The 15,965-nt window shown below is 35.4% G+C and overlaps 1 protein-coding gene across 1 annotated transcript; it reads right to left on the reverse strand.

Annotated features, from left to right (window-relative positions):
* Nucleotides 1–14,904: 14,904 nt before the first annotated feature.
* On the reverse strand, nucleotides 14,905–15,965 carry LOC118587790 (olfactory receptor 7G2-like). Its single transcript, XM_036193874.1, has one exon. The coding sequence runs from the start codon at nucleotides 15,916–15,918 to the stop codon at nucleotides 14,977–14,979; it is 942 nt and encodes a 313-aa protein (XP_036049767.1). The 5' UTR covers nucleotides 15,919–15,965; the 3' UTR covers nucleotides 14,905–14,976.

Raw genomic sequence — 15,965 nt, forward strand, 5'->3', positions numbered from 1 at the left:
TTAAAGCACTCCAAAGATTGTGAAAAATCAAGAATATAGTATAATTTTTTCAGAGAAATGTTTATTAAGACAGGACATATTTCTTAATGGAGAAAAATCTGACCTATGGTTGTCTAGAATATGAAACATGTAAGTAAATCACTGGATAGTATTGTACTAATTTCATGTGATTATTTGACTGAGAAGAGACAAATTAAGAGGATCACTACCCATATTTCACTCTTTCTCATTTACCCTCTTACACATGGTATTTCAGAATGAAATTTTCATAAGATATTTGCCTTAATTTTAGAAGATAACCTGGTTATTGGAAATTGAATATTTGTCCTCATGAACTGATGCATTAAAAGGGCCACATATTTCTGGTTATGAGTGTGTAGGTACAGAGATTAATGTTATACTTCACACTGAATTATACAACCTCATATCTCATGGAGATAATTAGAAAAGTTCCTCATTAGTCCAATTATTTACTTCACTGTTATTGTAATACCAAAGCTGCTTAGTGTAGTAAGCATGTAGCATTCCAAGTCACTTCTTCTCTGACTCTGGAGACAAGATGTGTGACATCTCATTCTACTCATCGCATCACTGTTGTTTCACAGATGTGGCATGCAAAATAGTTCTTAAACTTTTCTCTTCTGCCACAGAGTCCTGCAACCAGAATATCCACCCTAAACTTAAGGGGCTAAGCAGTCACAGAATGAATTCTCTGAACCTGTGATTTAAAACAGAAAACTTTTTCTTTCTGTGTTATTTTTCAGATATCTCCTGTGCTAAGCTAAATCACTTAGACATACATTGGGCACCTTTGCACATATATATCATCAATTTATATATTGTCTTTGTAACCTGATATATAAGTATGTAGGTGGATAATGAATAGGTAGATATTTATGATATATTAATGCTTTATTTTTAAGATTAAGTAATTTGACTAGTATATGTACTCAAGATAGTAAATCTTCTACAACATAAATTTGTGAATAGAGTTTCTAACTATGTACTTTCTTTGACCTGATGCTTGATTCAATTTGTGTCTATAAGTATTTAATTTTACCAAATACAATTTGTAAATTTGGATTGGATGTTATCTGTGCATTTAAGGAAGTAACAATAACAAATAATACTACTAGTTATTAGAGAGGCTTCCTCAAGTAGCTGATGGGAGCAGATGCAGAGACCCACAGCCAAGCATTAGGAGGAGAGAGAACTCACACCAGAGAACCATCCACTTTGAGCTTAAGGAGCCCCATGAAAGAAGGGATGGGGAGAATTGCAGGAGCCATAGGGATCAAGGGCACCAGGATAAGCAAGTCTTATCAAGTCTTATATGGGCTCACAGAGAATGAAGAGGCAAGTATAGAGCATGAGTCTGCTCTAGGACTTCTGCAAATGTGTGATAGTTGTTAGATTCCAGGTTTTTTTCTGACTCCTAGCAGTGGGAATGTGGGTGTCTTTGACTCTTTTATCTGCTCTTGGGACCCTTTTCCTCCTAATGGGTTATCTTGTCCAACCCTGAGAGGTTTTGTGCCTATTATTATTATATTTTATTGTGCCGTTTTTGGTTGCTCTCCTGGGAAGCTTGCTCTTTCCTGAAGGGAAACTGGAGGAGAAGTGGATGTGGTGGAAAGCATGGTGGGGGTGGGTGGCAATTGGGAGCAGTGAAAGGAGGAGAAACTTCAGTTGAGATGTTATATGAAGAAGAATAAAGAAAGAAAAACCAAATGTTCCCATAAAAAATTACTCAAGGCAATTTATGAATGTTTTTCCTGTTTTCTTTTAATAATTTGATAACATTCCACTTTTACAGAGAAATTTAAAATATTTAGTGTATTTTTATTTCATAATTGAAATTGATGATATATTAATATCTTATAAAAAAGCTTCTATAGAGAGCTCCTTTATTTGAGACATATGCATCAATAACTAATTACTGCTGAGGACCATTCTTTATGACCAAAATGATTTGAAAAAAATCTTAAAGTGTTCCAAAGAACAAATTATCATATTTGGATGAAGATTTCTGCTACTAAACATATAATTTTGCTTATATAGTTCAAAAATTAAAATATTAGACAATAATTACAAACTTCTGTTATAGTATTGTGTAAAAACAATTACGCATGGTTGATGGGAAAAAATGGATTAAAAGGATGTAAATTTCTAGTAGCAAATCTCAGAATTTTAGAAAAGAAAGCAGGCTTTTGCTATCAAACTCACAGCAGCCTAAAACACCAATTCTTCTGCCACAGCCTCTGATTGATGAGATTGCAGTTATGTACCACATGCCTGCTAGTGCTTTTTAAAATAATATGAAAATTTTCCATTTGAACTTACATAAAGAATATAAGCAACATAACCCTAGGTATGTGCTCATGCTCTTGATGTGCATAAAAGTACAAGCTCCCTTGACTTGTTCCTCTCTATAAATACCTAAGATAACATTCCTTCTTTGAAACATATTGATAAATATTTGTGGAAATTAAAATCCCAAGTGAAAATCGGTTTTGTTTGTTTGTTTGTTTTTTGTTTTTTGAGTCAGGGTTTCCTTGTGTAGCTTTGTGCCTTTCCTAGAACTCACTTGGTAGCCCAGGCTGGCCTCGAACTCACAGAGATCCGCCTGGCTCTGCCTCCTGTGTGCTGGGATTAAAGGCGTGTGCCACCACCACCCAGCAAAAATCAGTTTTAATGGAGACAGATCCCATAGTTTATGGAATGGGATCACTTGAAAAAGTACACAGAGCTCAACACACAACAGAATCAGATTTAAAGTCCAAACTGATATGTACCTAGACATCATGTTCCTATTCATTATGGAGAATATGATGATGGATGACATGGTAATTGAATTTCATAGTTACTTTGTTATATTAATGCATTGCAGAAATCAAAGTCCAAATCAATTATACAATTACCAAAAATAAATGCAAAGAATGAGATGACTCAAGGCACCCTTTACTTCCCCATTCCTCAAACTTCAGAGAGCATGACTGAGCATTTGAGGAATTAAAATTGTACATTATTTATAAAAGCATATTTTAAATGGTGACTATGGAAATTGAAGAGCTGAGGTACACAACAATAACTGTTTCATCAAATAAGGTTCAGTGATTGTTGAGAAGCACAGGTAAGGAAGACTTTATATCTTCCCTTCATGTCTCTTCAAAATAGATGATATAATTTAAATGTGGAAGAAAATATCTCAGATAGTGATACATTAAACATATGATACATATATGTATATGTATACATATATATTATTGTTTAAATATTCAGAAGACGCAAATTTGATGATCTGTGCAAGTCTGCAAAAGAAGTATTTGTTGCTGGGTGGTGGTGGTTCATACCTTTAATTTCAGCACTCAATTAGGCAGAGGCAGGTAGATCTCTTTGATTTCTAAGCCAGGCTGGTCTACAGAGTGAGTTCCAGGATAGCTAGGGCTGCTATACAGAGAATCTTTGTCTTGAAAAAAAATATTTTTAAAAAAAGTATTAGCATTTCTCATTTACACAGAAGGACAATTGCAATATCGACAGACTGATGAGTAGGGCATGCATCTTGCTAATGAGAAGAGTAGAACCGGCAGGTCCCAGAGGCATGGGTTCATGATGACAGTATACCTCAGCCATTGACAGATATTGCCATAGAAGTAACTGACCATAGCTGTGAGTAGGCAGTTTTCTAGGCCAAAATATTCAAGATGATGAAGGACTGAGTGATGCATCTATTGAAAGTGTTGAAAGTGATACTTTGAGCACTTGTTTAGATGTTTATCAGCATCTTAAGGACAATGGCTGTGTCTATAATGATATCAGTGAAGGCCATATTGGAGAGAAAAAAGTGCATTGTTGTATGATGATGGAAGTCAGAGCTAACAGCCTGTAAAATTAGTAGATTCTCCAGAATGGTGACTTGGTATTTGAGCAACAACAGGCTGAAAATGAAAGGCTGTAGTGGTGGATCATCTGTTAGTTCCACAAGAAGAAATTCTGAAATGCTTGATTCATTTATGGATTTGATAGATTATACCAAAAGGGGAAGATTGAAAATAAAAAGAAATGAATAATTTCTTTAAAAAACGACACAGTAGCTCATGGTGACATTTTATAAATGAAAGAAGGGGTAGCTATGTGGCTTTTATTAGAAGGTCTATTGAGGAAAATCAGAAGTCTCTGTTTTAGAAAGCACTTGAGATAAACTTCTTGACTCTAAATACTAGAAACAAATTCTGATGATCAAAGAAGGGGGCATTTTCATGAACATTCGACAATAAAAACAGGACTCAGATACTCACTTCCCATTCATTCTACTTTCTTTCAATACTTCTGTGACTTATTGAATGAAAATGGAAGGTTTCATAATTCAAGGTTGCATAACTATGTCAGGATTTTTTTAAGACAAGATTTATCTGTGTAATTCTGGCTGTACTAGTACTTGCTTTCTAGACCAGGCTGGCCTTAAACTCAGAGTTCTTTCTGCCTCTGACTCCTGACTGCTCCAGTAAAGGTTTGTGCCACCACATCTGGCTCAGATAGGGAGTATGGGATGGAGGAGAGAGTGTGTGAATAGGTGGCTTGAATTTGGAGACACTTGGGAGGAAATGTGGATAATTACCCTAGTGGAAACTTCCTGGAATATATGAGGGTGTCCCTAGAGAGGATTACTAGTAAAGGAGAATATAGAATCTGAACTGCTCATCTTTTTTAGCTAGGCAAGGCTAAAGATGGATAAGCGGGATTGCATTCAGTAAAGTTGCTGATCAAGGGAGTCCAGTGGATATCTCAAAACAATCCAGGCTGATGTTAGGACACAGGGTCACTAGTTAAAAAGTGAAACCACAGCCTCCTTGACAAAGGCAACATCTGCACAGCTTCTTAAATGTAGAAAGGTTGTAGTGTCTGCCTGGAGCCCTTATCCCTATATTCTAAACTCTTTAACTTGAGAAGGTACTATGTAGGCTACAGACAGAGAAACCAGGACACAAACCATCAATGTACAATGTGTCCTGCCTAGAAGATGTGCTGGGACAATGGTGGCTGCAGAACTTATGAACGTGGCTAACCAATGTTTGCTTTAACTTGATGCTCACACTCCAAGAGCAAGCCCATGCCCTCCCTATGCTGCCTGGATGAATAGGAAACAGCCCAGAATCCTAGGTTAGAAACAAACAGGATTGGGAGAAAGTACCAAACAAACATACAAAAAATGATGTAATTATTCTTAATAATATTCTGTTATACTCATAGATCAGGCCCTTGTCTATTCATCATCAGAGACATCCTCTGGCAGCAGATGGGAGCAGGTTCAGAGACCCAAGTTCAGTCATTAAGCAGATATTGCCGTCTTAATTGCAGATCTGCTTCAGATCCTACCCTTTAGAGATTGGGGAATCCCAAGGAAGAGGGTGAGGAGTAATTGTAGTAGTAAGAGGGAATGAAGGAAACCAGGAAACATGGCCAACTAAATCAATTAAACAGAACACAAATGAACTCACTAAAACTGAGACAGCAAGCACAGGGCCTGCATGGGTCTGCACCAGGTCCTATGTGTACATGTTATGGTTGTTAGACTGGTGTGTGTGTGTGTGTGTGTGTGTGTGTGTGTGTGTGTGTGTGTGCGTGACTCATAACAGTGGGAGCAGGTGTACCTCTAACTCTTTGTATGCTCTTGCAACTCATTTCCTCCTATTAGCTTGCCTTGTCCAGCTTCAATATGAGAGCTTTTGCCTTGTCATATTGTATTTTATTTTGTCCGGTTTGGCTGTCATCTCTAGGATGCCTATTCTTTTCTGACAAAAAAAAAATGGTGTGGGAGTGTATCTTGGGAATAGGGAAGGTGAACAGCAACTGAAAAGAGTAGAAGGAGTGGAAATTGTGGTCCAGATGTGTTGTATAAGAGAGAAATCTATTTTAATAAAAAAGTCAAAAAGAGAGAAAAGAAGGAAAAAAGTTAAATGACATTTTCAGACATTTCTTGTATTGTTGGGACTGTAACAAGAAAGGTATTTCGAATGTCTACCAATATTATTCTAAACACTCAAGCAAAAAAGAAAAAGTTAAAAGTGAACTTATCACATGTGCAAATTTAAGTGCCTACACATTCAGCATGTCTCACAATTATCTGAAACACCACTCAAAATGCATCTGAGGTAGTTCATGTAATCTATCCCATGGATGTATCAGAAAATGTCTTAATAAGCATTCCTAGTCATTGTTTTGAAAAAATTGATTTAGCACTTTGATTACCTGACAGCTTATTTGACCATATGTGCAAATGCTTCTTAGTATAGAATTAGCATTGATAAATGACTGTAATTTGATTTTGTGTGTAAATATGTTTCTGTGTGTGCTCAGATGCAGATGCGTGTTATGAATTCACATACACATGAAAGTGCATTCAGGTATGGGTGAGAGAACCAACTTGGGTATTCATCAGTCCTCAGGCATTTTATACAAATTTTTGATATTTTAAAACAGGTGTAGTGTAGGCAGAGAGGACAGAATATTCCAGGGATCCACCTATCTTTAACTCCCCACTTCTGGGATCATAAGCACACACCAACATTCTTGACTTTTTTTTTTTTTTTTTAGAATAAAGCCACCTGTTTATTTTTATGATGATATGGCTTACAACCTTCTTGTTTAAAACCAATGTTAATAGTGAAATATAAGTGAATATAAAGAAGTAAATGGTCCTGCCTACCATGCTGTGATGTCCAGCTGGGTCAAAGGGCAGAGAGTATGTATCAACTGCTCAGGTATGAACAGGAATCTGTATTGTATCTCTTGTCCCTACAGCTCTGGAAGGATGGAGAGACTAAGGAGGATGGCCACAAGACAGTCTGCTATGCAAGGTAGGCTGGTACACTCGAACTCACAGCATCTGTGGTTGTCTGCACATGGCCTAATGGGCGACGTAGTTCATTGACTTTGTAAGTGTAGTGATACAGAAAAATAGAACCTGGGAAGTTGGCTTTGTTGGTAAAGTGCCCACTACTCGAACATGAAGACCTGAATTCTGACCCTTAGCGACGACATAAAAATTGAGTGTGGTGGTACATGTTTACAGTCTCACACAGGAGGCAGGAACGGGAGTTTCCTTGGGCTCATTGACCAAACCATCCAGTCTGGCTAATGAGGGAACTCCAGGTTCCTGTTCCAAAACATAAGGTGAAGATCAAAAGAGGAAGACACCTGCCATCAACCTCTGTCCTCCATGCTTGCACATACAGATGAACACCTCCCCCCACATAAAACTATCGCTTTTAGATTTCAAACTAAGGTCCTCACACTTGCACAAAAAGTGCTTTGCCCACTGAACTGTATTGCAAGCTTAATAATATAATTCTTTCAAATTACTTAATAAAAGCTTCTGCATAAATGTTGCCCAAATTTTTTTCTTTATTTTGTAGGTAGGTGTGCCCACTTACACTCATTAGATCACCAGTGGCATGTGGAAAGCAACCATACAAGTGGTGATTGCTAATAGCCAGAAAATGTTGCCTTTGCCTTTCAACAGAACTCACTTAGCTAATATTTCTGTAAATACAAACAATATGTTATAGTAATTAACTCCAAATTCATGTGTATATAATTATTGGAGTCTATCTCATTTTCATAGAGCCTATTCTCATAGCATGCCATTATACAATATAAATACACAGCAAAAATCCCAGCTAAATGAGAAAAACAAATACAAAGTCTCCTCTGAAAACAGATCAGAAAGCAATCTTTCAGTGATAAAGACTAACCACACAATAGCTCTAAATAATCAGGGTTTTTAATGGAGATGTCCTTAGAGAGCAATATCATAAAAGTAGTTGACAGTGATAATCATTTCTTGCAGTATTAGATTCATACACTTGAAATTTGTTATAGTGTCTCCCACTTTCTTTTAGAGTAGAGGATCATATTAAATTGGATGAGATGATGTGTTTCCTCATGGGAGCTGCTAGATGAATGCATTTCCTATGGGCAGGATGGTAATCACTTCAAAATGTGTATTCATTTCTAAATTTCACAATCATTTGTAAACAAAGTTGAGGGAAAAAACTCAGTATGATTGGAATCTAATGCTGATCTTATCTCTAATCCCCCCTCTCATTCCATTTACCCCTCCCATCTTTTTCTCTCTGTGTGTATTTGTGTGTGTGTGTGTGTGTGTGTGTGTGTGTGTGTGTGTGTGTGTGTTCACATGATTGTGAAATAGAAGCTTTTAGAATTGCCTTGCAAGAAAAATAGTGAATCAATAACAATACTGCCTCCCTTGAGGAATTTCAGAAAATAGTTGCACCATCAATGACTTGAAAGCTGCAGGGTGGTAGATCCCACTGCATCTCCCTTCAGCACTCCTATTTAGCCAGTACAGAAGAGAAATGGATCATGGAGAATGACAGTTAACTACTGAAAACTCACTCATCTCCTGGTACATGGTATGAATCTATTGATCTAACAAATGCCTTTTTCTCTGCACTATCCATAAGGACCACCAGAAGCAACTTGTTTTCAATTAACAAGGCCAGCAATATAGGTATACAGTTCCATCTCAAAGATATATTAATTCTGCAGCACTGTATAATAATTTAATTAGAAATAAATTTAATTGATTTTTTGACTTCCACAATATGTAACTGGTGCACTATGTTGATGACATTATGCTTATTGGACCAAATGAGTTGGAGGTAGCAATCACTTTGGAATCATTAGTAACACATATGTGCCTTAGAGGATAGCAAATAAATTCATTAATACATCCTATAAAAATTCAAGTACCTTCTACTTCAGTGAAATTCTTAGGAGGTCAGTGGTGTATGGCATGCAGAGATAATCCTATTAAGGTGAAGAATAAATTATTGCACCTGGCTTCTCCCATCATCAAGAAAGAAGTAAAACATTTTGTTAGCCCATTTGGATTCTGGAGACAATACATTCTTTATTCTGGTGTGTTACTTTAGCCCATATAACAAGTAACTTAGAAAGCTGCTAGGTTTGAATAGGTCCTGGAACAAGAGATGGCTCTTCATCAGGTCTATACTACTGGCAAACCACTCTACTCCTTGGGGCATATGATCAAGCAGACCCAATGAGACTGGAGGTGTCCATGGCAATTACAGATGCTATTTGGGGTCTTTGGTAAATCTGAATAAGTGAATCACAAAGGAAACTTTTGGGGTTTTTGAGCAAGTATATCATCATGTATAGACCACTATTATCTCTTTGGAAAACAATTCTTGGTCTACTATTGAGCCTTGTGGAAGCTGAAGATTTGAAATGGCCCACTAAGTTACCATGTGATCTCAGTTGCTGACTCTCTCTGGAAGGCCTTAACTTTTCAGAGGAGGGAATGGGGCTGGGTTGTAGGGAAAGACTTGGAGGAAGCTGGAGGAGGGATGAGAGGGGTGTCTGTAGATGGTATGTAAAATGAATAAAGAATATCTTAATAAAGACAAAACAAAAACAGAAGCAGCACTCTCAAACTCTTTATCAAAACCAGTATCACTCCAATACCCAAACTAAATTGTGATACAATGAAAAAATATCATGAGCTAGTAATCCTGAGGAGCATAGATTAAGAAATATTATATAAAATACTTGCAAATAGAATATATAATACATTAAAAAAGATTATCCACTGTGAAAACATTGGCTTTTTCCCTGAAATACAGGTATGATTCAACATATGCATAGTTTATTAATTAATTAATTTGATAATCCATATAAATGGACTTAAAAACAAATAAACACATGATCTTTTCAATATATGCATAAAAATCTTTTATAAAATCCAATATACCTTCATGTACTAGGGAATATAGTGCTAGAGGCAACATTCATTAATACCATAAAGTTATATATGATTAACCTAGAGCCAACATCATCCTGAATGTAGAAAGGCTTAAAGAAATATGACTGAAGTCAGGAATGAGACAGGGATGTCCACTCTCCTTTTCAATATAGTTCCTGAAACACTATCTGAAGCAACAAGGAAAGAAATTGAATTCAAAGGAATACAAATAAAGAAAGAAGTCATACTATTCCTTTTGGTAGATAATATGATACTATACATTAGAGAGACCAAAAAATCTACCAGAATACATCTAGACATGATAAACAAATTCAACAACAGGGCAGAATACAGAATCAATTCACACAAGTAAGTAGATTATCTAAACACCACCAACAAACACACAGAGAAGATTATGGACATATTCCCACTCAAAATAGACCAAAATAAAATATATATCTAGAAATAAACATAACTGAGAAAGTGAAGAACCTCTGTAATGAAAATTTTAAATTTCTGAAAACAGGGTTAAACACTAGAAAGTGAAAAGGCATCCCATGCTCATGGATTATTAGAATTAACACTGTGAAAATGACATTCTACCAAAATCTATTTACAGATTGAATCAAATTCTTTTCCAAATCTCCATTTCATTATTCATCAAAAGAAAAAATAAATGAAATAGCTTATACTAACATTGATATGGAACTACAAAAATAAAAAGTAAAATACATATAGCACAAAAATCTCCCCAAAAGGAACAATGCTTAGAATGATCATGATTCTAGACCTTAAGATATGTTACAGAGCCACAATAATAAGAATATAGTACTGGCACAAAAACAAGAATGTAGTATAATAGAATAAAAAGCACCCCCCCCAAAAGTAAATATGTGTAATTTCAGCTACTTAACATTTGACAAGGATACCAAAAACCTCTAGGAAAAGAAAACCTTGAAAAAGTATTGCTGGGAAAACTGAATGTCCACATGCAGAAGAATAAAATTAGACCTGTATCTAACACTATGAACAAAACTAACTCCAAACAAATCAGACCCAAACCTAAAACCTGGAACTTCTAGAAGGAAACAGGCAGTACAATACATGATATGTGTATAGGAAAGGGCTGCATGGATAGAGTTTCATTTGTTCAAGAATTAATGTGAACAGTGAGACTTCATATGTATACACACATACACATCTATCTATCTATATCTGTTTACATATATATGTATATGTATATACAGGATGTAATTACATGCAGGATGTAATTACATGATTCTTCTCTAAAGAAAAAAATGAAATCATGAAATTTTCAGGTAAATAGATGGAAATAGAAAATATTTTATGAGTGAGGTAACCCAGAGTCAGATACAAATTCATGTATTCTCTCTTATTGTGGGCTACTGGCTCCAAATCTTCAGATTTGAGTACATCGTATGGGCTGGCTGTAGAAACCACAAAGTATAATGTGATCATTGTCAAGACAGGAGATTTGAGCAGTAATAAGAGAGAGGAATAACAGGTACAAGTGATGTGATCAGTGAAATCCAAGGCAAGACTTTTTCAGGCAGTGACAAGGAGGCAAATAGAGAGGAAAGTGGGGGGAGAGTAAGGGGAATATCAGTGATGTGATAGGAGAGGTAAGAAAAGAGAGGTTCTCTAGTTTTGTGGGGGAGAAGGTATATACAGAGAAAGGAGGGAGACAATAAGAATATCTGGAAAAGCTCTAATGAATTGTACCATTAATCATTTATCTAAGAAAGAAAGACTGTGAATGCATGTAATTCTGTGCACAAATATATATGCAGAATTTTAATGAACTTTTCAGATCTGGCCTGATAATGCTCCCTCCAAAAGACAAAGACCACCTATCAATAACTTCAGTAATGGATGTGAGAAGCTCTCTTTTGAGTTGTTTGCCAGGGCTGTGCAAAAGAATCCCCAAATACTCAGTTTATTTATGTGTGGAAGATAAGTCCCTATTGCCGAAGACACTGTGTACTTCAGAAACAGGGCTCTGAGCTACAACTGGTAGGCAACAAACAGTCATATTATGCTATGAAGCCTATAAACCACATTAATGACCAGCATGATGGGATAACAATTGTGCAGCAGTGTCATATACATCTTGGCAGTAACCAACATCTCGCTAATTGCATTAAGACCCATTCAGCAAGAGGGAAACAAATGCCTCGTACTGGAAACCTAGCAAAATGTTATAGTTATTGAAGGATGATCTATAAGCACTACTTTACTAAACCAGAGTAATACCTAATGTAAATCTTTTTTTTTATGTTTTGTGATAAATGTACTCCTTATTCCTTATCAAAGAAACTACTCTTTGTAACAAAACCCACTACAGATAAGCACAACCAATCAAAATGAAGAGTTGTGGAATTCAGTTCCAATGGCTACACCTACAAAAACACTTCTGCACTTAAGGCCCTAAGACCATTGTAGGAGACGTGGGAGAAAGATTTGAGTTAGATGATCATAGAGCTTGCTATGGTATTAACTGCTCCATCCATAACACCTCACAAATATGACTGCTCTTCGGTAAGGATGGCTTCTGCAACATTATATTATGAAACAGGGCATTCACAGTGGAAACAAAAGAGCTAGCATGATAAACACATGGGGGGATTTGATTATGTGTACTACAGTAAGTAACAAACAGCCAAAAATTAACCAGAATACATGAGCACTGGGAAACCATCTCATCTGTTAAAGAGCTTGTGATAGAAGCATGTGGACCTAAATTTTATGCAAGCATCAGAGCCCAAGTACATAATGTTTTGTTGTTCCTGGCCAGCAGTTTTCCATCTTACACACACACACACACACACACACACACACACACACACACACACACACACGTATATATTCCACACAGGCACATTTACCTCATGAATCACAGAGTACTCTTTACTGCTTTAAATTGAGGCTTTTTAATTGTATGATATCTGGAAAACTGATGCCAATATTCAGCCAGAAACTATTTTCTGTATATGTTTGTATTATACTTACTAAAATACATATTACTGATGTTTAGAGAATGCTATTTTTGCTTCTCAATATTTTCAAAATCATTGATCAGTGCTGTCTAGCAATGTCAGTCCATGCAGAAAAGAGTATGATTATGTAATTACAACATTACTTATACTTAAGTAACATTCAACTAGTTTCAATAATTTACTTAACAAAAGGAGACACTTTGCTGAAATTCTACTTCATCATTTATAGTTGAGGTGGCAATATCAGTTTTTGAAATGCATGTGTTATGTGTTTACATATCATAAAACATTATTTTGTGCACTAACATCAAACACTTTATGAAGAAAGTGAGAAATAAACAACCAGATGTCATCATATGAAGAGGTTTCCATATACTCAGGATGATTGATCAGATTTCAATTTTTATTTCATGGGGAGAAAAGTGCTCCTTTTATTTCCATTTAAAAAATATTTTATTTATTGTCTTTAACGTTATTGTATATTTATTAACACAGGTTTCACTATGCTTACTCATTCCACATGAGTTAATAATTTTAAGGACAGGCTGTTTAAAATTTCTTTCAAAATGTAATTTTTTATTTTATTAGTGTTATCAACTACTTTCAATTTTAAATGAAAGCAATATAGACGAAATATAGAAAATAACAGAAATATATCCATTCATTAATTATTCTATGAATCACCTAAAGCATCAATATTAAATATTACTATAAAAATTTTCCAGTTCTACCCCCCAACAAAGGTAACTGATGGTTAGACTGAAACCATTATTCTCTGCATTTATCATTAAAACCATGAAAATGTTCTTGAGGTGTACAGAAATACCCAACTATCCCAGCAGTCATCAATTTGTAAGGAGAGAGTCACAGCTGTTTCTTATTCTTTTATTCTTTCTACAGTATACATGCATAAACCTAATTATGATATTTCCATAGATGTATAGTATTGTTAGTATTCATTCTCAGTTATCCTGTCATATACACCCTGACCACAACTATTGTCTTCCTTTCTCAACTTAAATTTCCCCCTTCACTATTTTCATTATTGAGAGTATTCCTATGATATAAATGTAATTCTGAATCAAATAACATAATATATCTGTTCTTTCATGTGAATAAACCCTATATCCACCTATATATATTTTCTGTATAGGAGTAGATGAAATTATATTTAGTAATCACAAGCTTAATATATGTTACCTTAGATGTATCTTAGATCATAGGTGTATCCTTATTGTTCATAAGTGTTATATAGTGTCTCATTACAGAAAATTTTATTCACAGTGAGGAATATTACAATGCAAGCTATTAATTTCATGATCAGAATTAACTTAGTCTTACCAAAATGAAAGGTATATTGTAAAGAATAAACTAGATAAATGGATGACACACTTCAATTAGCATGTGTCATGTTTATATGAAATACTTGGAGCCTCTATACTGAATGTGTCCTACCAAGAACTGACTTCACATGGAATCAAGGAAGCTCTAATCCATGAAACTATGATTTAAAAAATTCTCAAGTAGTAAAATGAGTAAAAGGCTTTATATCAATATGCTGGATAATATTTATTTCTCTTTGAGAAATAATAGGAGCTTTAGTAACAAAGATATTTATCACAATATAGTTGAAGCCACTCAAAACATAAATTTGTAAAATAACAAGCCAATAAGTATGGGTGGTATCACAGCTTCATAAAGAGTATTTTCCTGGGAAATTTTTCAGTCATTATTTATAAAGTATGAAATTTTTGTTAGTATGAATCATATTCTTCCTACAGGTTTCAACCAAATTGTAATTAAGTATGGGTTCTGGCTGTATCCAGTTTTTACATGCAAACTTGATCTTGTATAAGCTTTATACTTATCCAAATGCTATTAGGTTTTACTTTTAAGAAACATGTCAATAAAATTTTATTAAAAATAAACAATAACGAAACACACCTTATTTACCTCTGCCTCAGAGAAGTCACAGAAATGAATGTATAATAAATAAAATTATTTATTGAACATCACATACCTGGAAAATAAAAACCACTGTCACATTTAAGAACCACATAGAAATATGCATAAACAACTTATGATACAGTCATTTTTAAAGGAATTGATGATGAAGGAGTCAGTTATTCTGGCTTACCAGTGTTGCTCTCATTCTGTTTCTGTAAACTCAACTTACAGAGATGAGAAGATGACAGAAAAGATGAGGTGTCTCATGGCTTGTTTCATTTCTCTGTTCCTCAAACTGTATATAAAAGGGTTCAGTATTTGAGGAACCACAATATACATCATAGAAAAGACTACATTCTTAACAGAAGAGTCAGAAACAGCAGAACTCATATACACTCCAAAAGCTGTCCCATAGAATAGGCACACTACTGAAAGATGAGAGCCACAGGTGGAAAAGGCTTTATTCCGTCCCTGTACTGATGAAATCTTAAGAATGGAAGACACAATTTGAATATAAGAGAAAATAATTCCAGCAAAAGGAACACCAGCAAATACACTAGTAACTGTATAGATGAGGAGGGTATTGATGAAAGTATCAGAGCAGGCAAGTTTGATGACTTGAACAAGTTCACTGAAGAAATGGAAGATATTATGGTCTGTGCAGAAAGACAGATTTAGCAACATCAGACTATGCAGTAGTGCATTCATGGTACTTACCAACAGTGAGAGAAGAACCAGCAACACACAGAGCACAGGGTTCATGATAACTGTGTACCTCAGGGGATGGCTTATGGCCAAGTAGCGGTCATAGGCCATCACAGCAAGGACACAACTTTCTAAGCCACCAAAAATCAAGACAAAACACACCTGGGACAGGCAGCTCATGTAGCTGATACTTTGATCTTGTGCTTGAATGTTCACCAGCATCTTTGGGATTATTGTTGTGCTTATACAGATGTCAGTAAAGGACAGATTGGCAATGAAGAAGTACATGGGAGTATGGAGGTGGTAGTCAGAGCTTACAGCCAGGATAATGAGAATGTTTCCAAAGATAGTAACAAGATACATAGTCAGGAACAAGGTGAAAATAAATGACTCAACATCTTGAGCATATGTCAGTCCAATGAGAAAGAATTCAGAAATACCTGATTGGTTTGAAAGTTCCATATTGATGCTGAATATTACACAAAAGAAGAGGTGAAAATGATCTGAAT

The sequence above is a fragment of the Onychomys torridus genome, chromosome 7, assembly GCF_903995425.1.
Source record: "Onychomys torridus chromosome 7, mOncTor1.1, whole genome shotgun sequence".
Classification (NCBI taxonomy): Eukaryota; Metazoa; Chordata; class Mammalia; order Rodentia; family Cricetidae; genus Onychomys; species Onychomys torridus.